This window comes from Natator depressus, chromosome 4 (genome assembly GCF_965152275.1).
Source record: "Natator depressus isolate rNatDep1 chromosome 4, rNatDep2.hap1, whole genome shotgun sequence".
Lineage (NCBI taxonomy): Eukaryota > Metazoa > Chordata > Testudines > Cheloniidae > Natator > Natator depressus.
Window position 1 is genome coordinate 72645115 of NC_134237.1, and position 27630 is coordinate 72672744.

The following is a 27630-nucleotide window of genomic DNA, read 5'->3' on the forward strand; positions in this document are numbered from 1 at the left end:
GCAGTTTTTGCCTTACCGAGGCAAGTGCTGGTAAAAACCAAGTCTCCTAATATCTTATAGGCAACGTTTAAAATACTCTCTGGTAGAAGTGAAATTTATCCAGGAATTTAAATCACTGCATTGGGATATTAGTTCTTGGATTTTTATGCTACATATATAGAGGTCAGAGGCTATTTTAGGGCTCCTGTAAAGGTGTCTGGAAGATGCTGATGTTACTGGTGGGGGCACAATTAAGAATTTGAAATAGGCTTCAAAAATGCTGAATTGCCAGTTTTGACATAGCCAGAAGGGAAAAGGAAGAAAAGAGAGGAGAGGAAGTGGGGACATGCTTGATCTTTTTCTCCCCCCTTTTCTCAGCTCTTCATTCCTTCATTCTTAGCTCTTCTTTCAAAACTCTTTTTATAAAGAAAAAATACTCGAATACAACTTTAAATTATTTTTATTTCATTTAAAAGTACATTTTTTTTAGAAAGTTCCAAACTCACAAAATATAATTACGGGCAAAACAAATACAGGACAATGCTATATCAAAAAGACAAGTTCATTTAACAGATCCCTGTAGTTGCTCCTAGTCTTTAAAATCCATTTTTCTAATTTGTAAATAAGTGATTGGAATTTTTATTGGTTATACTTCGTTTTTAGTCTTTGAGTGCAATAAAGAAGCAGATGTGCTCAGAAACCCTTTCAAAAACAAAGATCTTTTCCTCCCTAATTACTGAGTGATTTCCTCTTCCTTCCCCCAATTATTCCATAGAAAGTACAGACTTTGGTGATTATTTGCAATAGGTCACTTTTCATTTTAAAATAGTTTATATTTTTTCACTGATACTCACACTTTAACTTTGCACTATCCTATAACTATGTTTTTTATGTCTGGCATGACTTGTGTTACTGTATAACCAAAAGGAGATGGGAAGGTGCTAGTACTATGGTAATATTTCTACAGGCAGCACAGAAAAAAGATGCAACACATTTTTACACATGGAAAATAGACATAGGCTATTCTGTCTACTTGGTCCCATAAAAGAACCACAAACTATTGTAAATTGACCTACAAGACATCTCTGGCTACCAGCTAATAGCAAAGTACAATCAAATTTGAGGATTGTGAGCCCAATTTGTAAACTGGCACAACTCATTAAAGAGAATGGAGTGGTGCTAGTTAACACTATTCGTAAATTTGTCCAGTATGCCTAAAACCATCTGTTCCATAGTCACACAGTATCTTAATGAATTGTTCTCATCAGAGTTAACAGTATTATCTTCATCTACAATTTATTACACAAATTAGATAAATATATAAAAAAGGTCCAATCATGCTCTCAATTTGTCCAAACTTACAGTGAAGTTAAGGGCCATTTTGCCCAAGTAAAGGTGGCAACATCAAAAGCTGTGAAGGTGCAAAATGTCTGGAAGATGTGCAAGTACTGTTCTTTTGGCATTCTGGAGTAACCATGTGAGCCAGCAGTGCACCATTATTCTCATCAGATGTCCTGTAGTCACCTCTTGCTGCCAAATATTTAGCCATTTACTGTTCATTCATCGATTCTTTTAAGTTTTAAAAGAATTGGAAGTCAAAGTGAGAATATATTTTTGGTAACTGTTTTTACATCAATATGTAACTGCCTGTCTAGGCAGTTAATTGAATAACCAGCGCTTGGGCCCTATAAAGGTCACCAGGGCTCAATTGCACAATGGTGCTCACAAAGAAAGAAGGTGTCTTGTGGAGAAGGGAGAAGCTCCCAGAGAAACACAGGCCCCAAGGAGGAGGGCTGTGCAACCCTGAACCCAGCAGGAGAGACTACAGGCCAGAGAGGCCAGGACTGAGAGGAAAAAGCCCCAAGGAGGAGGGCTGTGTGACTTCTGAAGCCAAAGGGAGATTTTCTATTTCAAGTTTATTTGTATTTAATAAAGTAGAATCCCAGTAAGGGAATTTTGTCTTATCCCCTTTTGAGCTGTGTGATGTTCCTAAGAGTCCTGACAGAAGGGCAACTGAAGCAAGAAGTGCCTGCAGTGCTAGACTAGGTCAGGAGTGGAACAGCCTGCCACAAGCATATAATTACCAATGGGCAGAATCTGACCCTTATTACTGCATCATTGAATATCTTTTGAGCAATATGCTTATTCTACCAAATAAAGAATATTAACAGCAGCTTTTAAAATCAGAGTAAGAAATCATATTACTACACAACTGTACATTATTTCATTAAAGAGTTCAAATCATGTAACTCTTTGGACACAAACAACATTTGTCTTTTTTCAAAAAATTGTTTAAAAGACATTTTTACATTAATTTAGAGACAAGATAACAGAATAATATTTATATCCTTCCTGATTGAAAAGGAAGTGCACTATATTCTTGAAAATGAATCCCCTTGGATGCTGTAATCTTCATAACCTCTCCATTTAAAGCATCATCTTCAATAATCATTAACAGTCCTTTGGCAATTAGCGACGGGCTACAGAAAAATAAATGTTTTTCCATTTTGAAAATCAGACATGGCACAGAATACCTTCTTGGTTATCTTAGTCTGATAGCATAATGCACTGGAGATTGTGGAAAAAGTATGTACTAAACTAAGTATAAATAAAGGTTTGCATAAACACTTGCACAATGAATCATCTACAATTTGCATAGATCTACTTCCAAGTCTTTTGGAACTATAACAGAAGTAGCAAGAGCATTTCTGGAAGGATTTGGAATCATCATAATTTGGACATGCAAAAAATATACAACTGCAACTTTGCAAATGAGCCCTTCTAGGTCTAGTCATTGGTAAATACTTCAGATGTTTGGTTGCCACTTAGTTTACTATCAAAGTTCCCTGAGTGTGATAAATACTATAGGAAAATGCTTCTCTTCACTACACTGCAGATCTCCTCTGTTATGTATTCTGTATTTGTTTCCACTGACATTAACCGGAGAGCAGTGCAAATTAGAGGAGAATTTTGCCCTCTGTAATTTGCAATAGTGACTGTAAAACTTCAGTGCTACTCAGTGAAAGCAAGTGACATCTGAAAAAGCAGGGGCAAACCAACATGGTGTTATGCTTTGAGGTACTAGTGACTGCATGAATCACAATCATCTCTGAGACTGGGTGTGAACTTATCATTCAGTTAAACTGTCAGGATGAGTTAACCACAACCTTTGCCCCACCTAAGGCAAAAGAGGATGGTGAATCCTCCCAGGAGTTTGGACTGAGTGGGCTTGAGGGGTCTGGCTGTGATTAGGTGGGAAGGAAGCGCACATAGCAATTGAGAAGGCAGAAAACTGGCAGACTCAGAGTGACAGACAGCCTGAAGGAGCAGATGAAAGCATGGTGTTTGACCCTGGAAGAGACCTGGGAAGAGATTTTTGAGTTAGAGGTGCAGGCTGAGAAGAGTGCTCCTGCTGCTGTGAGGAAAAGAAGCTGTTTCCTGCTATTTGATTCCTTTTGTGTTCAAAGACACAGGACTTTGTACATTCTTTGTAAATAAATAAGATTTCATCAAAGAAAATAAAGACTCAAAGAAAGACTCAATCAATTTCTACTTCCAACTGGAACATCCCCAGGGCCCTGACATTTGATTAGCTGCTTGGGTTGAAAAGAGACAACAAAAATAAAATGGTTCAGTTGCCTTCTCTTTTGCCTCTCTCTCGTGTAGTTTGTGCAGAAATACAGTACAGACATTGGTTACACTGCCTTCTGTGGATCAGTTGCCTGTGGTACTACTACTTACTTTCCCTTCAGCTATAGAAGACAAAAGAATATTATGGGTAGCTTCACTTACTCCATAACACCATAGAACTTCATCATGTCTTTGATCTCATCCTTGTATTCATAATATTGTCCCATATTCTCTTCTTTATCAATAGACTGAAGAATTGGTGTGTTAACAAAACCTGGACAAATTGTATTTAGTCGCACGCCATAATTTCCCATTTGAGCCGCCATCTACAAAAGCGTCAGACACATTGTGTTCATTTTCTGCATTTTGTGAACCTTTACAAAGACTAATAAACATGTTGCTTGACACAATCAGCAAAACTAACAGTAGCATATTAGCCCTTTATTTATCAATGGTTGATGTTGGCAAATAGCATAAGAGGGCTGTGAGGGTCGCAGACTGGGTATTGATCCTGGTCTTATTTATGGCCTTTTATGATAGGGGTGTGTTTGTGTGTGTGTGTGTGTGTCTGATTATTTTATATAATTTCTGTTTTACACAAAATTGGTGCTCAAAGCAGAAATTAATTTGGTACGTGGTTGGGAGAGATCGACATGAAGAGGATGAAGGCCATAAAAAGGAGTGTCACTCACATCAATGCATACGAGTCTTGATTACATTCTAGATTTTATTCCTTAATCTATAAAGTCAGGTGAACAATTATGCTAATAGCTTCTCGACCAGACTACCTCAGGCTACAAGCAAAAATTCACCATGTACCCCTAGCTTTCTGTAGCCTTGGTATCATTACTAGCTAAAGAAATGGTGGTGGTATTGGTGCTTGAATATTTCAGGAAAAGTTTGAACAATATATTCTTTAGCAAGTCAAGACCTTGCATACACCCCATATTTTGCTGAGGATTATTCTGACAGAAATCTGAACATTTTCTTTCCTTAAAACGGGGTTGTTTTTTTTTAGTTTTTCTCATCAGCAATGTCAGCTACAACCATCAGCATTATGGTTGGTATATTGATATTACCTTACACAGAAGAAGCATCTGACATCCTAAAAATAACCCCAGCAAACCTTGTTTTTTTCTAATATATAAAAAATTTTCATAAGAAAACAAAATAACATGACTATCTCAAACCACACCAAATTCCAGCCCTAAACTTTTGAATATTTTCTATTCACCTCCCTCACCACAGAAAATTGGGATTCCGTCCCTTGCCCTGGAATGACTTTCTTTTTGACTGCCTGTTCACCACTAAATTGTTTAATCTGAGGTTTACCATTTTTATTGGAGCCTTATCCAGAATCCTCTTTAGGAGCTGGCCTCCTAAATCTGGCAGAATGAACTAGAGTCCTAAAAGTTCTAATTTTCACCCGCCTGTGTCAGGCTGCACCTTCTTCTCCATTATCTGGTAAGTATTTTAAGTCCTATTGTGTTTCTCCAGTGTTTTAGTTTCTTGTGTTCATTAGGAGGTGGTGCATGCTCTCATTTTACCCAGTTTCTTTGTTGTTGGAATGATATTATAATATAGTTTTTAAATCATGCAAAAAATGTAAATTATATACAGTCATGTGCAGACTATGGCCAAGGTGTGATATATGATTCCTATTCCCAAACTGATCTGGATTAGTTAACCTTAGAAGATTCGGAGGTTTGGGAAAACATTTTAAAAGTCTGGATGCTTATCCAAATATATCTCAGCTTCTTTGGGCTGGAAATTTGACTAGAAATCTCATGTGAAGAGGCTATCCTCAAATTGTGCACATAACTGGTCCATGAAAATACATGATCTTGTTATCTTCATACTTCCTTCAAGCCCTTTCCCTCTACTGGTATCTTTCCATAAATTAGACAAGAAGTTTCTTGTGACAGGGACTGCTTCTTCCTATATGTTTGTACAACACCCAGCATAGGCCCCATCCTGAATTGGAGCCTTTCATTGTTACTACCACACCAATGTTAAGTAATCAGAATACCTGAATCAGCCTTAATAATGGGGAGCACTTTTCATATTCAAATCATTCCCCCACATTTACTAATTTGTATTGCAGCACCCACTTATTACATAAATATCATCCCTAATTTACAGATGGAGAAACTGAAATGATTTGTCCGAGGTTGTCTATTTGATTGATTGTCTTTATCCTCTCTCTATATCACCCTCATTGCCCATACACTAAGGAGAAGATTGCCCAAACCTTGTATTGATCACAAACCCCACATACAACTCCATTGTTACCTCCTTGGACACCCCTGTGAAATGAAGGAGTCTCCAGCTACCACCTTAAAAGCTTTTGTTAAAACAAAACCAAACCCCACACAGTACTTCTGTAGGCACTGGTTTGACTTGCATCGCTATAGAGAGGGAACTTGAGAAAGTAAGCATGTTCTCAAGGAACTGCTGATAGTGTTTTTGGCTCCATATACTCACAGCTATAGACCGTGTGAATCCAATTATTCCATGCTTTGTAGCACAGTACACTGGTTGGTGTGCAGCGGGCATGAGTCCTTGAAAAATGAAAAGAGTTGAATATACACATTAATAATCAACACTTGTTGAGATTATAACAAATGCACAATCAAATGTAGCAGTCATTACTAGTAAAATGTCTTAATTCTAGCTGTAATTATGAGGTCAAACTGGGAAAAGGACAGGGAGTAAAAGACCAGCCAAAAAAAAACAACAAACCCTCCAGAAAAGAACAAAAAGGCAAGAGAGAGTAAGGAGACAGGAATGGAAGCATAGGAAGAGAAGAGTATTGTTCACAGTCTAGCTGGAAGGGCATGTCGAGTGGGGTACTGCAGGGATCTGGCCTGGGTCTGGTTCTATTCAATAGCTTCATAAATTATTTGAATAATGGTTTTGAGAGGGCACTTATAAAGTTTTTGGATGATATCAAGCTGGGGAGGGGGGTTTGCAAATGCTTTGGAGGACAGGATTAGAATTTAAAATGATCCTGACAAACCGGAAAAATGGTCTGAAATAAACAGGATGAAATTCAATGAGGACAAATGCAAAGTACTACACCTCGGCAGGAATGATCACTTACACAAATACAAAATGGGAACTGACTGCCTAGGAAGGAGTACTGCAGCACAGGATATGGGGGTTATAGTGGATCACAAACTAAATATGAGTCAACAATGTAATACCATTGCAAAAAAAGTGAACATCATTTTGGGATGTATTAACAGCAGTATTGCAAGCAAGACATGAGAAGTAATTCTTCCACTCTATTCCACACTGATAAGGCTCAACTGGAGTACTGTGTTCTATTCTAGGCACCACACCTCTGAGTTAATGATCGAAGGAGTGGCACTGGGAAACACATAAGATATCTAAGTGAAGAAGGCATGAAGATGAGAGTGAGAAAAGACAAGGAACAGTGGAGTAAAGGGCTCAAGATGGGGAGTAGGAAGAAATGAGAGCAGAGAAGCAGACAGGGCAGAGTTCTGAAGCACCTTAGAAGGAAGACAAGATTAAATAAGATGTAGAAGGCATCCATTTGTATTATGCTTAGTACAAATGGGCCCCATTCTCAGCTGGCCTCTCTGGTAAAATAATACATCAGTGGACAGATTCAGAAAGGGAATGATGTTCTGGGCAACAGACTAGATAGATGATTTTCATTGTGGCATTCTGTGTATGTGGGCATGGAGCAAGAGGTGTTTTAGGGAAGCCAAAGAGTGACGGGATGTAATAGCCAAGGCATGGACAAACGGTTTAGTTGTAAGGAGAGGAAGAGTTGGATTTTTCAGAGATTGTGGGGGGAAAAGAACCAACATGATTTGGCTATATTTGGAAAAGAAGAGAAGCAAAATGACGATGATGCCTAGGTTGTCTCTCTGTGTGATGGGAGTGGGGTGGGTGTGGTATTATCAGTTGCAATAGAGAAGGAAGGAAGTGGAAGAGGGCTTGGGAAGAAAGATTAGGAGTTCAGTTTTTGCCCAATTGAGTTTACATTGGCAGTAGGATAATCAAGAGATGACAGACAGACCATGAATCTATGGACTTATACTAGCAACTTCCACTATATTACAGGAATTTCAGTCACAAGGGTGCTAGCAGCCATAATGACTAAATTTATAATGCAAAGGGACTGCAAACTCCAGCTGGAAATTATATAACTTTAAGCAGCAAAGCACAGCCTGTCCTAAATTAGAGATATAAAACTCAAATACATTCCTGAAAGGAGATGTCATAAAACTTGGATACTAATGTTTGTTGTTTAGCTCTGACTAATGGAAATCACCCCAATTTAAAAAAAATCTGTTTTTTCCCTTTTGTTTTTTGTAAGTAATATCACCAACAAAGGGTGGAGAGGACACATGCAAGGATCTATGTACGACTCAAGTCCTTAATGTGGGATTTGAATAGAGATTAAGTGGTGCATAGGGGGTGGTGTGGGCTCTCTGCTCTGGAGTCAATTTCACCCAAATGAAATAATTTTCTGTTAAGGCACAGCATTATAATTATAACACTGACATGAAAAACAATATTTCAGTGTTTAAGATATCTTTATTTCTTTATTTAAATGTTACACTGATCCAGTTAAAACAGCATTTTTATTAGCACTGTTCACCTTGGGGGGATGAATAGTGTGTTACAATGAATGGTGGTGACTTTTAATGGTGGTGCAACTTCCCATCTCAGATTCAAAGATCCAGCCTTTGGATGCTTTTGAAAGTTGTTACAATGGGTCACTGTACCCTGGCACCTCTAAAGAGAGAGCGATTGCTCTGTTTCTGAACCTCCATCTGTGACATCTCTGTAGGCAGGAGCCATAGGCCTTTCTAAACCATGCTTTTTTATGACTCTGGAGAGCTATCAATGAATTTACTCCTATTTGGGTTTGTCCTCCAAGAGTAGAACATTTCTTACTTCCTGCAATGTGGAGTTAGCACTAGTTATCAATATTATCCATCACACCTAAGCTGTTGTTTGTTTAATACCACAACGTGCTGTAAATAACATAAATATAAAGACAATCCTAATGAATTTACAATTGAAAAGGCAGGTAGAAGACAGGATGCATTAGGAATCCAGAAGAAGGGCTTAGAGGTTATTTAAGCAAGCTACCGTTTATTTGAGAGAGAGAGAGAGAGAGAGAATAGATAAAAATCAGAAAATAAATTTAAAAAGCATAACTAGCTGAGAATGAAGTGGAAGATAGTACAACACCTCACTTAGATATCAAAAGACAGTTTCACTAACCCTACAAGTCAGAGCAATTTTTCCTTTCATTTTCTCTCTTCCTGATTTCTTGGCAAGCTGACAAAAAGGCAGCTCCTCTTGGTTTATACTCTAGTCACTTTGTTGTTAAGGTGTCCAGATCACTCGTTACCATTTTAGACGTGAAGTGAGACTTCTAACTAAATCTGTTTGTTCATTTGTGATGGTCAATAGTTTTAATTAAATTTCATGATCCACAAATTGGGAAATTAGCATTGGTGATGAAGGCTGTATGTCAGAGTTGCATTTGTTGATATTACACTTTCTTTCAGACTATTGAACAGGTTTGGTGAACACACAATTAAGCATTTCCTCCTAGGTATATTTCCCCAATGGACAGGGATTACCCACTAGGATTTGAACAAGCATCTCTTTTTAAATACTATTTATTAGCATGTAGTTGGTCTTTCATCCCCCTTTTTCCCCGTGGCTGCATTGCTAGCTATCCTGAGATAAAATTATTTTTCCAGTATAACAGACTTTTTGCCATGTTGGTTTGTGTCTATTTTATAGAAGATGCTTATCAAAGCCTATAGGAACATGTATAACAATTATTTTTAAAAAGTGAATAATTGTTATAATGCCAACTTAAAAAGTAGAATTTCCAAGCCTCAAAACAAAACTGAATGGCCCTCCTCCTCCTCAGACAAAAAGCTGAAAAACAGAATGACCTTGCAGTATGATCTGAAGGTCAAAATCTCTTTTGGACCAACAAAGGTCTAACAAAGGAAACAAATTAAAGAGTTGATGGACCTGTAGCTGTGCTATGGGCTGAATGATGAGAGAGAGGGTTCACCAGAGGCTCTGGTTTGAATACAGTTCACTCTCCCTATGTAGACTTTATTGTAGGGGTTCTGCTTTGCAGAAGTCACTTGCTGCATTCCTTTTAGGACATTTTACAAGCAGCAAAATCAAAGTCCCTTCTGTTTCCCAGAGCTACTCCCTGATTTATGGTCAGCACAACCCTTTTTTTCTTTTCTTGTCTGAGAGTATCACAATTCTTTTTAAGGTATTGACCCTAAAATCCAAATCCTGCAACCACGCACATATGTGTTTAACTTTACTTCCATGAATGTTCCATTGAAATCACTTTATAATAGCAAAGTTCAGCATATGTAAACGTTTGCAGGATCGGGGCCTAAATTAGTGTGCTTTCTGAAATACCCAATGCATTGTCTTCTGGAGAAACATCCTATGGAAAAAGCATTATATTGGCAATTTGTGGACCCTGCACCCTGGAGTGTGGGTCACTTGCAGGGATCATCTGCATATACCTCACTTAATCATTTCCCTGCTATTGCAAGAGCCTCGGGCACGGGTGCACCTTGATTTCTCCTATTCACTGCCTGTGGCACATAATAGTCTAGTCTCCTGTATGCTTTAATACGTTGGTCTCATTTTGGTTGTTGGGTTTAGCATGTAGGTGCTGCTGGGTGGTGTTGGTGCCTTGTGATATACAGGAGGTTAGACTGGATGATCTAGTGGTCCCTTCTAACGTTATATTCTATGACTCTAACAAGTCAGTATGTTCTTACACTAACTATTGTACCTACTTTTAAGTCCTCTGTACATATATTTTGCTTTTTCTTTTCCGAATCCAGTTGGCTCAAAGGCCCTAGTTTATACCATAGCTTCCTGAAAGCATAAAATCTGCCAAAATTACCAAACAACAAAAACCCAGCCAACAACAGAAACCCAGCCAACCCAACCATCCTCTTCAATTTTTGTTTTCAACCTTAGCAGTTACATTTAACATTGTATGCATTTTCTCTGGGTGGGCATAAAACCAATTTATACAGAAATCACAACCCTCAAAACTATATTCTAACAGTATTCTACAAGAGGGGTTAACATGTCTTACTCTCCTTAAATGTCAAGTGATATTTATGATAATGCATTCATTTAGAGACCTGTGGCAAGCTCTCTTCTATGGGACCAGTTCCGCAGCTACACACACAAAACTCCCATTGTCTGAGAGACTTAGTGGTATAACTTCCTCTTTTTATATGAATGCATAAATCCTTTGAAAGTTATCAGAAGTTTTATAGCCATGCTCTACAGAGATAAGCGGAGGGTTGGATTTTTTTTGGTTAGTAGTCAGGTACTTTTCAGTTCTAATCCCTCTTGTGCCAAAAACTTGCTGTGTGGCCTTAGGCAAATCAGTCTTTTGCTGCCTCTATTTCCTGACTTATACCTACCTCGCAGAGGTGTGGTAAGGAACAAGGACTTGATCCTGTAAGAATCTGGGTACTCTAGCCCCAATCCAGCAAAGCACTTACTCGTAAAGAAGGTGAGTAGTACCATTGACTTCACCTTGCAGGACTGAGCTCTAGGGCTTGAACCTTCTCTAATTAAAATCAGTGGCAAAATTCCAACAGAACTGAAGCCTAATCAGTTAGTGTGTGTACCGGACTTTGAACATAGAGTGTTATATAAGCATTAAACAACTATTCTTCTTGCACGCAATGCGAGACAAAGATGTTTGCTATGCACAGAGCCTGTCTGATGAAAACATACTTACAGAAAATTGAAAACCAGAAGTGATAGAGAAACGTGTTTGTTAATGGTCAACAGAAGCTAAGTCTGCTGAAAAAAGGTAACTCACTCTAGTGAGTGTTAAACAGCTACTCAATGGGGAGTTTTATGTGTGCAGTCACTGCAGGACTAGAGACTTAGATAGCAAAAGAGAGTATAATCACAATACACAAACAGGAATAAAATAAAGCCTGTGTCAACTTTTTATAATCTGCTTTTTCTGATGACCTTGGAAACAATTGCTAAACTCACGCTATGTAAAAGTAAAGAAAGCAAAGTACACTTTGTTTTTTAAAGAGATAGTCATAACCTTTAGAGCATGATGATCACATTTAAAAAACATGTTCAAGTAAATAAATAAAACTTTAATTGATTAATTAAAAAGACATTTGTAAAAGCTTATCAAAACCAGAGAGGGCTGGGTTACTAGATCTTAAAAATCAAATCATGCTGTAATGCACTAGGAAAAGTTCAGGTCCTGCAAGCCTGGAGGCAAGACTCATATCAGTACTGCTGACTCAGGCCCCATAATGCAGTACTCTACAGTTTCCCTCTTTTTATATGTTTATATGCTGTGTGAAACTGTTTAATCTTTCACTAGGGCTGATAGTCTCTTCTGTTACAAAGCAGTTGATAGTTTCGGCCTGATCCAACACTTGTTGCAGTTGATGGAAAAAATCTCATTGACTTCAATAGGCATTGGATCAGGCTGTATTATCAATGCTGAGTTAGGGCTAAATGAAGACATTTAATGGAAAAACTCGTGTGTGTGTGTATAAAACTGAGTTTAAACTCAAATAGCTCCAATGCATAATATAATTGGGGTGACTTCGTTTTCTCAGCTTGCAGATGTCCTGATATGCAGGGGAACTCTGGGCATCCAATCCACAATAATCCCTATACTCACTCAGTGCCGCCTCCTCCTCTACTCTATATTCAGTCCCTCCTCATTTAATTATTTGTATTGCAGTAGCTCCTAGGACCCCTTGCTACGGACCAGGACCCCATTGTACTAGATGCTGTACATTCACAACAAAAAGATGGTCCCTGTCCAAAAGAGTTTACAATCTATATATAAAAGACAAGATTATTTTCTTACCCTCAGGTTCTCCACACATGGTTTGAAAATATGAAGAGGGACTGGGCTAGAATCAATGCTGACAGGGTCGCTATTAATTCCTGCAACTATTCCCTACATGTCTGCTAAGGGATGATGCCAGGAGGACCACTTCTTGTCCAGCTACTCTCTCTAGTATCAACAGAGTTAGTACAACATAATGTTCACACAATGGGGCTTCCAAAGGGTTATAGGAAGGAGAGAGACAGCTGCTTTTGCTCATGGATTTTTGGCCCACTATAGAGGATTTTCTGGTACTTTCCTGCCCTCTAAATTTAATTCCTGTTGATCTATTTATGCTACAAAAATTAAACAGTTTAAAAAATAAACTCAGAATGTAAATGTTTCCTCTTTGGGTCTATAAATATTGAAGACTGTCCTTTCATACATACAGTACGCTTCAAATGCTATTTTTGGCTTTCCAAGATAAAATATTAGTGAAGGATAATGAATTAAGCCTAGCTGATGTTCACTTAATCTACAATATTTGGTGACCTTGGAAGGAAGATTAAAAAATTAGATATTTATACCATACTCATAATTGTGGGACCTGAGACTAATTGTGCAGGAAATTACTGAGTGTACAATTACATAGCCCAACTGGGCTGGGAAAAATAGTAGCCCTTCTCTATACATTTTGGAGGTCACTGCAAGACAAGTAGATGATGTACAGGTATGAAGAAACAACAAAAAGATCATGAAAAAAGAAAGAAAAGAATAAGGAATAAATATGAATTAACTTATTTTAAAAAGTACCGGCAAGGATTTAGAAATAAGATTTTCTTACCTGCCAGAGATGAGATATTAATAATTACCCCTCCATTTCCTTTTCTCATGTATTCCAGGCCAATGTATGTTCCTCTGATCACAGAAGTCTGATTTATGAAATATAAAGGGGAAATAAATTCTAAATTTGTCCTTTTTTCTTCTTCTTCTTCTTGAACGGTGAGGCTTTTATTTATAATTTCAAGATATAACATAGATAACCCACAGCAGGTAGCATTAAAGAAGTACTGCTGCAGTTGACGTAACAATAACAGCCTGAAACAAATACTGTTTGCTTAATTATTGATATGCTATACAAGTGTTTCACTTCCAAATGAAAGTGATCAATAAATTAAACTTTTCTTTGGACTTGGGATTCATTACTATTATTTATTATGCACAGATGGTGTATTTTGCACTGAAGAATATACAAGTAACTGATTGAATCCTCGAGAGGTGCTGAACCCTGTAACTCTCAGGGAACCAATAGGAGTTTCATATATTTAGCACCTTCCAGGATTTGGCTCAGTGACATAGTCCCTGTCCCGAAGAATTTAGAGTTTAAAGTCCTCATTCTCTTCCATTAAAGTCAATGGAAGTTTTACCATTGGCTTCGATAGGAGCAAGATCAGTCCCAAAAGACTATACAAGGATCAAATAACAAGGCATACTGGGAGACCCAAAGAAGATCTATAAGGTAAAACATACAAATATATAAACAAAAGGATGGTGATGGTATAATGTTTTATATGGGCTAGTTACAGGCTACATGGGAGAGTGTTTGCTTTTTCCAGAGGGACTGGAGGGAAGGAAAACTGATACTCAGGCCTTGCCTAATTTTGTCTTACTGAGATCCACTACTGCACTCCTCTTGCAGTCAGAACTTACTTAATCTTATACAAGAGTTCCAGGATAAGGTCCCAGTTGAAGAACTGCCCATGCCTGTGCAGAATTTCACCATTACTGCTTTAGTGATAAGTTTTAAAACTATTTCCTTTTAATTAAATATAATAAAAATGCTGCTTTTTGCCTAGATCTCCCTTTGACCTTCAATTTTTCCTAAAATTGAACCCTAACTCAGGTGATTTTTCATATTTCCAATTCTATTTAGTTAGTCAAACAAAAAGGATGCCTTATAGCCAGGAAGATTATTTCACTTTTTAAATGAGATGTTTTATAAATATTATTCGTGTCTAGCACTCTTTACAGGACCCGACTTTAAATTAAGAAGTTCAAATGATGAAGCAGCCAGTCCTGCAAGCCCTCTACACATGTACTCCTAGTGAATTCATTGAGAGTTCTGAGCCGGGAAGGTTTGCACAATTATCTGTAAATGGGGAGGATGGAAAGCTCCCAAAATAATAGAAATATAAAGTCAAAACCAGTCAGCCTATGACTAAAGCCCTGTTGTAAGGAGTGGCCAGTTAAATTGGAAAAAACCCAACCTCTTAAAATATGAGAACATTAACTACTTTGTACTAGTTCAGTAACGTTATCTAAATTGCAAATACCAAACTGGAAGGATTTTAAAGGTGAGGTCTTTTTATATGTTTTTATTTTTCATCTATAAACTATTTTAATAGTAAATGCAGTAGATATAGTTAGCTGCACACTATAAAATTTCATGTAGAAACCATGATCCAGATCTTGCTGTACTTATACAGGAAAAACTCTGGTTCACTTTAATAGGAGTTTTGCCATGTGAGAAGATTGCACGATCAAGTCTTGTATTCTATCATACGTACTTTTTACAGTGCCCAGGAGCATGTGAGGCACTCAAGTATAAAATAATAGATATTTTTCCCCGTCGCTCATAACAAGAAATTCCAGGGAGTATATTACTGGTAAGTAAGTAGGGACAATGGACAACTATGAGAAAGTTTGCTTTATTTTTTTTTAAACAGAACACAGATATTTCATTTTTCTTCAATATTGATGGGATCATATGTCTACATTGTATGTGACTGATGTTAAATTATTATCATCCCTTTCAAAATGAGCAGTTAGCTAAATTTGGGGTTGAGGGTTGTTCCAGTTAGGAGGAGAAATTGATGATAGTCTGATGTTTTCTTTGATGCTGTCATAAATATAAAGGGAAGGGTAAAAACCTTTAAAATCCCTCCTGGCCAGAGGAAAAACCCTTTCACCTGTAAAGGGTTAAGACGCTAGGATAATCTCGCTGGCACCTGACCAAAAATGACCAATGAGGAGACAAGATACTTTCAAAAGCTGGACGGGGGGAGAAACAAAAGCTCTCTCTGTCTGTGTGATGCTTTTGCCGGGGACAGAACAGGAATGGAGTCTTAGAACTTAGTAAGTAATCTAGTTAGATATGCGTTAGATTCTGATTCCTTTAAATGGCTGAGAAAATAAGCTGTGCTGAATGGAATGTAGATTCCTGTTTTTGTGTCTTTTTGTAACTTAAGGTTTTGCCTAGAGGGATTCTCTCTGTTTTGAATCTGAGTACCCTGTAGGGTATTTACCACCCTGATTTTACAGAGGTGATTCTTTTTACTTTTTCTTCTATTAAAATTCTTCTTTTAAGAATCTGAATGCTTTTTTCATTGTTCTTAAGATCCAAGGGTTTGGGTCTGTGTTCACTTATGCAAATTGGTGAGGATTTTTATCAAACCTTCCCCAGGAAGGGGGGTGTAAGATTTGGGAGGATTTGGGGGGGAAAGAAGTTTCCAAACGGGCTCTTTCCAAATTATATCCCTGTTAGACGTTTGGTGGTGGCAGCGAAAGTCCAAGGGCAAAAGGTAAAATAGGTTGTACCTTGGGGAAGTTTTAACCTAAGCTGGTAAAAGTAAGCTTAGGAGGTTTTCATGCAGGTCCCCACATCTATACCCTAGAGTTCAGAGTGGGGAAGGAATCTTGACAGATGCAATCTTGTTTATTTACAAAATATGTACCAAGCCTGTTTTCCCTAAACACAGGAGGAACCAAAGAGGAAATATTTTCTTTGCTTACAGGCCCAAGCCTCTTTAGTCAGCACCACACCCAAAAGTTCTAGGCTTTTTCTCCGGGCCACACTCCATATTTGTCCAGGCTGTCTCTTTCTGTCATCTTTACATTCATCCAGAATGAAAAGCGACAGTTACTACAGCAAGGTTTAGCCCAATGCACAATGGTAATATACATCCTTGTGTTTCTAATTTCTTTTACTGATGGAAAAATTGGAATCTGTAGGAAATATTGACATATTGTTGATTTTAATCTCAAAATACACAAAAAGTCTGCAGATGAATATTGCCACAAGTTTCAAGGACAGGGCTTTGATTAAATCTACTGCATGTGTCACCTTGGTTGATTGGTCCATCAGCCCTCACAGAGAGAGAGCCGATCACAACATGTTGTTTGTGTTGTTCTAGCCAGTTCTTCAGCCACCCGCTGGCCAGGCTGTCAATGGCACTGGACACCCGATCAGCAAAGTGCGCCACGGCCCAGAACCCCTAAGCTCAAGCAATCCACCAGCCTCAGCGTCCCAAGTAGCTGGGATTACAGGCACACGCCACTGCACCTGGTGTTACAGTATACTTAAAATTAAAAGGTTTCAGAGTAGCAGCCCTGTTAGTCTGTATCCGCAAAAAGAAAAGGAGTACAAGAATGTGTGAGGAACAGTACAGGGGAAAAATAAACATGGGGAAATAGTTTTACTTTGTGTAATGACACATCCACTCCCAGTCTTTATTCAAGCCTAATTTAATGGTGTCCAGTTTGCAAATTAATTCCAATTCAGCAGTCTCTTGGAGCAAAATTGGAATTAATTTGCAAACTGGACACCATTAAATTAGGCTTGAATAAAGACTAGGAGTGGATGTGTCATTACACAAAGTAAAACTATTTCCCCATGTTTATTTCCCCCCCACACTTTTCCTCACACATTCTTGTCAACTGCTGGAAATGGCCCATCTTCATTATCACTGCAAAAGATTTTTTGTTTTTTTTCCCCTTCCTGCTGGTAATAGCTCACTTTACCTGATCACTCTCGTTACAGGTGTATGGTAATACCCATTGTTTCATGTTATCTGTGTATATAAAATCTCCTCATTGTATTTTCCACTGCATGCATCCGATGAAGTGAGCTGTAGCTCACAAAAGCTTATGCTCAAATAAATTTGTTAGCCTCTAAGGTGCCACAAGTACTCCTTTTCTTTTTTAAAATTAAAAATGATCTAAACCAGGTTTAGATGAAAGTTCCATAGCTCAACTATATCTTAATAATGGGATGAATATAGATACCAAATCTAAATGCTCCCAAATGTAGGGAAAGTTTAGATTTGGATTTTCAACCTAAAAGTTCTGATCCAAGGCTTTGGTTTGGACTTATTTTTATTTTAAATGAATATGTATGTGGAAACTAACAGATCTAGGGCTTGTCTTCACTATGGGGGTAAGTCGACCTAAGTTACACTACTCCAGCTACGTGAATAACATAGCTGGAGTCGACTGTAGCTTCGGTCCACTTACCCCGGTGTCTTCATGGTGCTGAGTTGACAGGAGATGCTCTCCAATTGACTTCCCTAACTACTCTTGGAGAGCTGGAATACTGGGGTCAACCAGAGAGTGCTCTGCCATTGATTCAGTGGGTCTTCACTAGACCCGCTAAATCGATCCCGACTGCTTCGATTGCAGCAGCATCGATCTGCCTGTAGTGGACACCAGCCCCTACTATCGTCAGTGTGTCCTAAAGACAATATACAATGCCCAGTTATACAATAGGTCTAAACCTGACAGCAACCTGATAGCAACAGATAGCAATATGGGAAACTGATTTCCCTGCGCAATACGTAAGAGACTGGGCATTGCCAAAGTGTCAGCTGAGATGTTGGAAGTAAATTGAAAGCCTTTTCAGGCCACAGCACCCACTACCCATAAAAGTCGGTAACCTTTGATTTTGACCCTAGACGAGTTGTAAACTGCACACTTGTCAATCTTTAGGTTTGCAAATGCTAATACATTTTATAAATATCTTCCCTAATATTTGTGAAAATTGCTGACCTCCTCATTCTACTTTCTGTTCACAGGACCATTATGCTCATGCACTTTTCTATCTGGGCCCAATCTTATGATGTGTTTAGTAACTTCAACTCCTACTGCTGTCAATTGGAATTGAGGGTGCCTTATAGGAGCAAGGCTTATGTACTCTCTCTTATACTCCTTAAAGGAACAGTATTTGATACATGTCTTCAGAGATATGTCTGTTAATAAATGTATTGTGTAGGGCTGTTTAATGTTAATTGTACTATATAACCATCAAAGGAATTATTAAAGCTATGTGCATTTATGCCTGATGGTGCTGCCCTAAGGTATAATTATTCTGGTGATAAACAGTAGCTATAATATATAAGGTGAAAGCAGCTGAACTGTTAATAGATCCATTAGTTGAGACTGGTGATGAAGAATGTTCTATATATGTTATAGGTTGCACAGAGCCCACACTAAGCCCCATAGGTAGGTCCCTACTAAATTCATGGTCCATTTTATGGTCATGACATTTATGATTTTTAAAATCCTATGTTTTCAATTATTTAAATCTGAAATTTTATGGTGTTGTAACTGTAGGAGCTCTTAGACCTTAGTCCGCCCCATGCTTTGCTGCACATTGGGCTACCCACATTTACATCCTTGCCTGTCAACTGCCCTTCTCTCCAAATCTTCCCATTTCATGTTGAGGTGCTTGCTGTAGTTCAGAACTGTTCATTCCATGTTATTCGTGGTCTTCCTCTTTCTTCTTGCGTTTTCTGGCTTCCATTCAAGGGCGGTATTTGGTAAGTGTTCTTTTTCCATTTTCAGCACATATCCCAGCCACTGCTGTCTTCTTTTGTAGATTATTTGTGAGAGGGTGCCTTGTCCACTAATTTTTCTGACTTCATTTGTTTTCATATATCTCTATATGTTACTCCCAGTATTCTTCTCAGACATTTGTGATGAAATGCATCCAGCTTAGGAGTCCTGTAGAGGTCCTGACCCAAAATGGGGCTGTGGGGGGGTTGCAAGATTATTGTAGGGGGGTTGCGGTATTGCCACCTTTACTTCTGCACTGCAGAAGTCTCCCCCATGAAATCTGTATAGTATAGGGTAAAAGTACACAAAAGACCAGATTTCACGGGGGAGCCTAGCATTTCTCAAACTGGGGGTTCTTTCACTCCCCTGGTCTTTTGTGCACTTTTACCTTATACTATACAAATTTCAGGGGGGAGACCAGATTTCACAGTCTGTGACGCTTTTTTCACAGCCATGAATTTGGTAGGGTCCTACCCATAGGGAATCAGATAGAGGACCTATCCTGTCCTAGAGAAGCTGCTCAGCCTGCAGGGTGGAAAGGAAGAATCCCACCTGGGATAATTAAATGAAATAAATGAATAGGAAAGGGAAATAGCTTGGAACTTTTTGAGGAAGTGCTCTTCCTCCCCCCCATCGCTTCCTTCCCTACTTCAAGGAAGTAATAGAGCCAGATGATTCCCAGACCAAGTCCCAACCACATGGCAGGGAGAACCTAGATAGTTGACTGCTTTATCAACATCACAGGATTGCAAATCTTCCTAGACTAAATTAATGCTATTAATATTTCTCTTGGCTGAAGCAAACCAGCAAGTCTTTGGAAGTGACTCTTGCCTTTATACTAAACTGAGGAGAATCCTGATCCTAAATGTGAGGGTTTGTCTTCACTGCAGAGTTAACTTGGGCTCTGTCTTGAGTGTTGTCACTAACCTGGCTCACATCCACAAACAACTCCTCCCCCGTGTGTAATAGAGCTTTACACCTGAGCTAGATGCCCCGTTTGGGGGTAGAAGCTAAAGCCAGAATGCTCCCCACATTTGGGTTGGTAGCCCACTCATTTTGAAATATGAACAAAGGCTAAGCCACTCGAGTGCTGATGGTCCTCCAGTGCCTTCCCACAATTCCCTGCATGTGACCAGAATGACCACAATTCACTGGGAAAGAATCATAGAGTGTCTCAGCTAACTGTAATACGAAGAACCATGGGATACTGCCCTCACAAGTCCTAGTGATGCACACAAGTGAGTGCAGCACCAGAGTGGATGCAGCTTTGCATTGTGGCTGCTCACACCTGGGATAAGCCAACCTAGGGGCTCACACCCAGGTGCTGATTACTCAAGTTAACGCTGCAATGAAGACATACCCTGTAAGCAGGCCAGAAAAAGAAGCTCCTTGCAGAAAAGCATATGCTTTAAATAGAGATAGTATTTGTTTCTCCTTTGTGTTGTACTCTCTACTACTGCTGGTATGTCACTCTACAGTTTAATGCTCCCCTCATATTTTATCCCTTATGAAATGCAACTTTGAACTCCCACTTTTGGAATCAGCCAGAAACACTTCGGCTGGAGTGTTCTGGAGGAAAGTCTCCCAGATATTACTTCAAGCTACTATAAAATATGGCTGATGGAAAGCCAAACAGCCAAAGAACAACCGTCATGTTTCTGTACACCCTTGCTTCCAGTTTTGGATAATAAGGCAAAAGGAAATCTCTGAAACTACCTCCAAGCCAGCCAAGTATAAATATTTTTCTGTAATATGGCCTTCAGTGCACTGATGTAGGACTAACAGGAACATGTGAGGAGAGAAGTGCCTTCTGGTTTGGTAATTCTTATTACATACTTTGAGAAAGAAATGTTGACCCTTACTCTTAATCACTGATCATTCTTAAATCAGTGCATTCATCTGTATTTTCTTTTTTTGTATTTGAAAATAAGAAGTTACTAAAAATCTGTTTCCCCCGCCCCGCATTGTTTTAATGTATATCTGCTAATCCACTACATGCAGCAGAAATCATGTCAAAACATAAAGCATGTTGCCTTTGAAGAAGTGACTTGTGATAAATAATCCATTTACCATTATATTCAGCAGTTGGATGTTCTCCATAAAAATTTCAAGAACAAAGAACAGCAAACTGTTCAAATTAGAAACTGAACAGTTACTAAATGCAGGTAAAGTGAAAATTAACAAAGCTGAAACACCAGCACTTGTCCCCTAGCTACCAAAACCCACTATTGGTAGCAGCTCTGAAAGTAACCTCACTGCTTGCCAACAAAACCCACCATCTCCATACTGTTGATGATAGTTTTCTTACTTAAATATACACATTGATTTATAATAAATAATGAGGACACTCATCATTACACTGTTACAGGTCTGAGTATACTACCAATAAAAGCAGTTGCACTCCGACAGCTGCCAATAAAAAGTGTATTTACCATGCTACTGTCCAGCAAAGTTATAATCATGAGTGTAGAAACTTGTCTTAATGTAATATTAGTTTACTTCTGCAATCCCAATTACAGAATTGGATGACAGTAGTTCATGCATGCCAAAGCACCAAATGCTAATAAAGACAAAAGTAAATCCCTGACAGCATGCCATTATTTTGCAAAGTAAATAATTGGACACTGAGGCAAAACACCTCAATGTAGCTGTTGGAGAACTCAAATCCCTACCATATATTATGACTAATGACCCTAGTTAACATGCTGACTGGTCTTTTATGTGTAAATGACAAGCTCAAAAACAAAAGTTACAAACTTTTAGCCTCCTCTTGTAATCTTCTTCCCCCACAGTGGCTTTATAGTTTCAGCTATATTACTCTAAACAGAAAATATGGTGACATGCTGTATCTAAGCAAAGCCTAACATATTTCTCCTGGCTTTAGCAACATGCCTATTCTACGTTATGTAACACTTAGATATGTTGACATACTTATCACCTTTAATTCAAATTCACATGCTATTTCTACATCGTTATGAACTTCCTAGCATGATCTATAAGCACCCGTGCAAAAATGTGTCCATGTTCACTGACTACTTCAAACCTCATTATCAGCCATTACATTTGACAAATGTTTACTGTTAACTCAATATATGAGGTATTTCTAATAATCCAGGGATTCCATCTTATTGCGCTAGCTTCTTGTAGCAGTAAAACACCACATCTTCTTACCTAGAAAAGCTAGTATTTCCTGCTGAAAAATGATTTCCTGCATTCCTGTAAGATTGGAGATGACTATTACATTGGTACAAAGATGAAAAGGCAACTGGTGTGTTTGGGAAAACTTGTAGACCCCTTTATCTCCTTACCTCTCCTGACACTTTTTATATAGGTGTTAAAAACAATTTACTCTATGTTAATAGAAAACAATTGATTTGGGCAAGTTCATAAAGCAAGTTACTGAACAGGTGGAATTTGAACCTTGGTTGTTTGACTTTCATATTTTCTTTGTTGCTTGATTAACATCATACTTCATGAGCTATACATAAAATAAATGAATAATATATGAGGTACCTATGAGGCTTGAAACTAAATGCTGCTGGTAAGATTTGCACTGCAGGGGGTAAAACAGCATGTTGCTGTTCTCCAGGGTGGGGTGTGTTTGGGGGAAGGGTTGATCCCGTCAGGGTTTGGGCTTTAATACTACATTCTAGGAAGCTGGGTTTAAACAGTTTCTCATTACACTATAAACAATTTGCCTCTCAGTGCAGCATTTGCCTCAACATTAGTCACTGTTAGCATAAACTGAGAGTCCATAAACCAGTAAGATCACATGCTTAATGTACAATTACTGAGGTAAATCTGCATACCTTTTTCTAATGTGTTCTTCCATGATCCACAATGGCATGTGAGTCACAGATATGATTATTTTCAGAGCTTGCAGATTTCTTTTTATACATATGGTCTGATCTGCTGCAATTGATTTCAGTGGGGGCAATTCTAATCTCTTTAATAGAAATAGTTTTCTCTTCATGGGCCTGATCCTATCTGGAGCACTGACTTAGTATGGGAGAGTACTAGTGAGCTACTGAATTGCAAGGGTGATTTCTCTCTTATTAACTAGTAGGCTGTTGGCTTGATTCCAGAAAGGACCTAAATCTTTGCCTGTGCAATTTAATTTTTTTCAGAGAACATCATTCTAAAAAAAAAAAAAAAAAAGGGTTCATTTCATCAGTCAAGTACAAGGATATGAAATTGTGACTTTCCTTTGATGTAATCACCATTTTGAATATTGAGGAGTACTTATGGCACCTTAGAAACTAACAAGATTGAAGATTGTAACTTGCATTTTGAGTGTGTAGATGTGACTAGCTGGAGATGTCCAGGACAGAATAAGGCAACTTATTGCATGCCTCGCACCTTCTTGAAGCAACTAACACGAGTTATCAATGGTGGTTGTCAGAACAATTGATTGGATAAAAGATTTGGTTTCCCACTTTGTATCCGGGGGAAGGTGGGACTTTAACCACCTGACTGCAGCTTTGAAGCTGGTCTGGGAGTTGCATGACAAAGGATTGGAAACATATTTAAGGACAGGATCTCTCCAATTTCTTTCTCTTACTCTTACTTTTACTAGCTGATCATAGACCAAAAACTGAAGGACTGCTGGAAGCAGAAGCCAGGAGTGGCCTACTTGTCTGACAGATGAAGGGTGAGCATGGAAAGATTATATAGGCTTTTTTTTCTAAAGATCTGTAATTCTTGTATGCTTTGAAAGTAAAACTTATTGTCTCTTAGAACCCCCTGTGCAAAGACCGTTCCTTACTTTATCTGGCACATAGTCCTCAAAGAGTTAAACTATAATCCAGTGCAATGGAATCTGTGGGAGTACACATAAGTGACTGGGGAAGCTCGGGTGGGTTCAGCACTGGTTTCAGGACCTAAGGCAGTTTGTGCTGTGGAGTCCCACATCACAAGGAGAGGTGCTAGACAGGAGGTAAGCACCTGAAAGTGTGGTTGGGTCCTGTTACAACAGACTGGTGACTGTACACTAAGGAGCTCAACTAGGTCTGTAAGATAATCTTTGTCTTGCATTTGGCTAGGATATTTGAATTGATGAGAGTATTAATTCAATATTCCTTACACAATCCCCAGTATGATATGTAGTTCTTAAAAGTATTTTTTATAAATAAAGGTTCCAAACACTTGACGCTATTCTAGCTTTCAGAAGAGGGGAGAGAGATTGCAGCTGAAGTGATCCCACTGGAGTTTTTATTTATGCATTGGTTTGAATGCTGGGCCATGGGTGGCATTCTAAACTCATAATCTTTAGCAGTAACTAGGGAATGGCTGACCTGCGTAGTCTCCTGTTTTTCCTGCATGCTTGAATCTCCTGGGGAACTGGAAGACTTAACAGGAAGTGGGAGAGATCTTAGCAGCTAGGGTGTGTGCTAGTAGAACATCTCATCCTCATTTCCAGTCAGAAGACCTCAGAGCATAGAGTTTATAGGATGAATGTGTGTGTAGCTGAGGAGGTGGTGGAGTACCTCATGCTATCTGTGTGAAGTTGGGATTTTTGAGTAGAGCTGAGGCTTTGGGAAGGAAGCAACAGCAGGGCCAGCAACAATGGCAGAGCTGAGCCTCGAAATGGCCTCCATGATTCCAGCTCCCACAGAGCTGGGCAGTGGGTCTAAAATACCCCCCAAAGAGAGAGCCAGTAGTTAGGGTGGTAGCCTGGATCTTGGGAAACAGGAGTTCAGTTCCCTGCTCCACCCTAGATGTGTGGCATTGAGAAAGTCACTTAGTCTCTCTGTGCCTCAGTTCTCCATCTGGGGAATAATAGCACTTTCCTAGCTCACAAGGGTGTTGTTAGGATAAATATGTTAGAGTGTGAGGTGTTTAGCTACGACAGTAATGGGGCCACATAAGTATCTTAAGTAGATAGAATCTGACAGGACTGATGAATGGACAAAGCTGTGACATGCCTCATTGAAATACACACAGCAAAACCCTGACCGATAAGACAGTAAACATATGAATGCCAAAGTGAGGGGAGCTCCCTCTCCTGCCCCATAAATGTCATTCGATGCAGTGTAGCCTGTAACTTGAGGAGTTAAAGGCATTTAAATGACCAGTAAAATTTTGATTTTCCTCAAAAATATTAACCCAGTTGACTTCAAGGGACTGTATTTATTACTAAATACATTCTGCACCAGGGTGTAAACAGGTTAAGGGAAACCCCAGAACTAGACACTGAATCAAATGTCCTGTCAATGCTATCAATTACACCTCTTTAAACTTCAGATCCACAAAGTTGCTGAGCAAAGTGGCTTGTTTTTTTTTTTGTAGCTCATATGATCAGGAGTTAGATAAGCACTCTTCCGTTCTTCTATATGCAGGACTAAGCTATTTAAGTTCTTCGTAGGATCAAGCCCTGAGTGACTGTGACACGAGGCAGGCTTCAATTTAAAATGGAGAAAACTTCACCAATCTCAATTATCAGACAATTTTTACCTTTGTTTATATAAATTAGTTTATATAAATGAGACCAACAAAAACGAAAAATGACTGATTTAATGATGTCTGCTAGACTTCCTCAAGTTCTGCCCAGTAATAATGAGACTCTTGCATGCCTGAACAAATTCTATGCATGTATTTGAATTTTGCCTCTTTCTAATAACTATTGTTACACAACTGCAATATTTGAGCTTTCTAATGCTGCCAGTGAAATATATGTAAAACACTCAGTGAAATATGAGAACAAGAATTCCTAAATATATTTTATTCAAGAAATCTGACTAAATTAGTTTCCAAAACTTTAGTGGAGTAATGCATCAGGTTTCTTCCTTCCCCTCTTAGACCCCTTCTGCTCTCAAACATACACACACTTTTTCTTAATTAATCAAGTTTAGAAATGTTTAGAAAAGGATAACTATATATTCTAAAACATTAAAAATTAAAAGTGGTGATAAATTAATTTTAAGTTTTTATTTTTAATGACAAATATTTCAGCTGAACATTTTATTACAGCCCTGGCCTCTTTATCTTATTTGTTTATGCTCTTGTCTAATTATTATAAAGTAGTTTAACTCATAATTCTTGTTCTCACAAGTCAGAAAAGCAAATTAAGGTTTAATATGCGTGGTAAATAAAAATATTAAGAGTCTACTATCCATAATTTAAAGTAATGAACAAACATTTTCCTACCAGAATGATTCATAAATTTGAGGTTAACCCATGTAATCACTTTTTATGATATTTTATGGGTCTTTTCTAGCCCAAGACAATGTACAGCTTTACATGCATAATGTATTTGTGGCTATGACTGTGTATGTCTTCAAAGGGAAGCTGACATTGTGTCTAGAGGTTGAATAAAAATCCAAAAACTGTACAGTGGCAAGCTTAATTTGGCATTCCCTACTCACATATCATGTATGTTGAGAGATGAGAGAGTTGAATCATTATTAGATTCCCTAACTCAGTACTCCAAAACAAAGCATTTTTTCTGTCAAGATGAATGAAGCTCAATACAACTGTAATTGAAATCAGCATAGCTATTTTTGTTGACTTCAGAGGAAAATGATTTAACCCTTAGTGTGTTTTTTTTTTCAGTGAACGTACAAAGTCTTTGTAGAACTATTAAAAGGGAAACAGTTGCACTAAGTAGAGTTAATCTATGGAATTCACTGCCACGGGAATCTTTTCATTGGCTGCCACTCTTTCTACATCTAGATCAGGCTTCTTACTCTAGAAACACCTTACAGAAAGAAATTAGATAAGTGTCATGCCCAAAGTCACATAGCAAATGAATGGTTTCAGAGTAACAGCCGTGTTAGTCTGTATTCACAAAAAGAAAAGGAGTACTTATGGCACCTTAGAGACTAACCAATTTATTTGAGCATAAGCTTTCATGAGCTACAGCTCACTTCATCGGATGCATCCGATGAAGTGAGCTGTAGCTCACAAAAGCTTATGCTCAAATAAATTGGTTAGTCTCTAAGGTGCCACAAGTACTCCTTTTCTTTATAGCAAATGAATATCGAAATTGAAAAGATAAGCAGGGATTCCCAGCTCCAAATTCTTGATCAAACCATAAGTCAACACTCTTACTCATCCCTGTTCATCTTATGTACAGCATTCCACAATTGCCTGAGTGTATTATAGAGTTTTATTCCACTTCCTGTTAAGCACTGGATGCTGGCTACCATTTGAGTACTTGCTATGACAGCCAATGGTTTGATCCAGTGTGGCAGTTCCAGTGTTTCTATTTGCTCAGTATTGTTTTGTGCTTTTATTAAAAAATATGATTTTTGTTAAATAAAATGCTGGCTGCTTAAACTGTTAATGATGTCAAAGAAAGAAAATAAAGTACATGATTCCAGTTTTAACAAATAATCATAGTTAGTGTATCCTGCTTATTTTAAATAGTTCTTTTCCATTTTAAAATATGGTTTTGTGGATGAGTTTAATGCTTTTGAGAGTGATACGTTAGTTAGATCTAGGCATAATAAGAACATAAAAATGGCCATACTGGGTCACACACCACACAACAGAACCACTAACCCAGGAACCTATCCTTGCAACAAAGCCCG

At 38.3% G+C, this 27630-nt stretch overlaps 1 protein-coding gene across 1 annotated transcript in view; it reads right to left on the minus strand.

Annotated features, from left to right (window-relative positions):
- Positions 1-828: 828 nt before the first annotated feature.
- HPGD (15-hydroxyprostaglandin dehydrogenase) overlaps positions 829-27630 on the minus strand; it is a 38738-nt gene continuing 11936 nt past the window's right edge. Inside the window, exons 4-7 of the mRNA XM_074951173.1 lie at positions 13335-13422; positions 6094-6170; positions 3772-3935; positions 829-2459 (exon numbers count right to left, since the gene is read on the minus strand). Of these exons, the coding sequence (XP_074807274.1) occupies positions 2321-2459; positions 3772-3935; positions 6094-6170; positions 13335-13422 (468 nt within the window). The 3' untranslated portion in view covers positions 829-2320. The remainder of the gene's footprint in view (positions 2460-3771; positions 3936-6093; positions 6171-13334; positions 13423-27630) is intronic.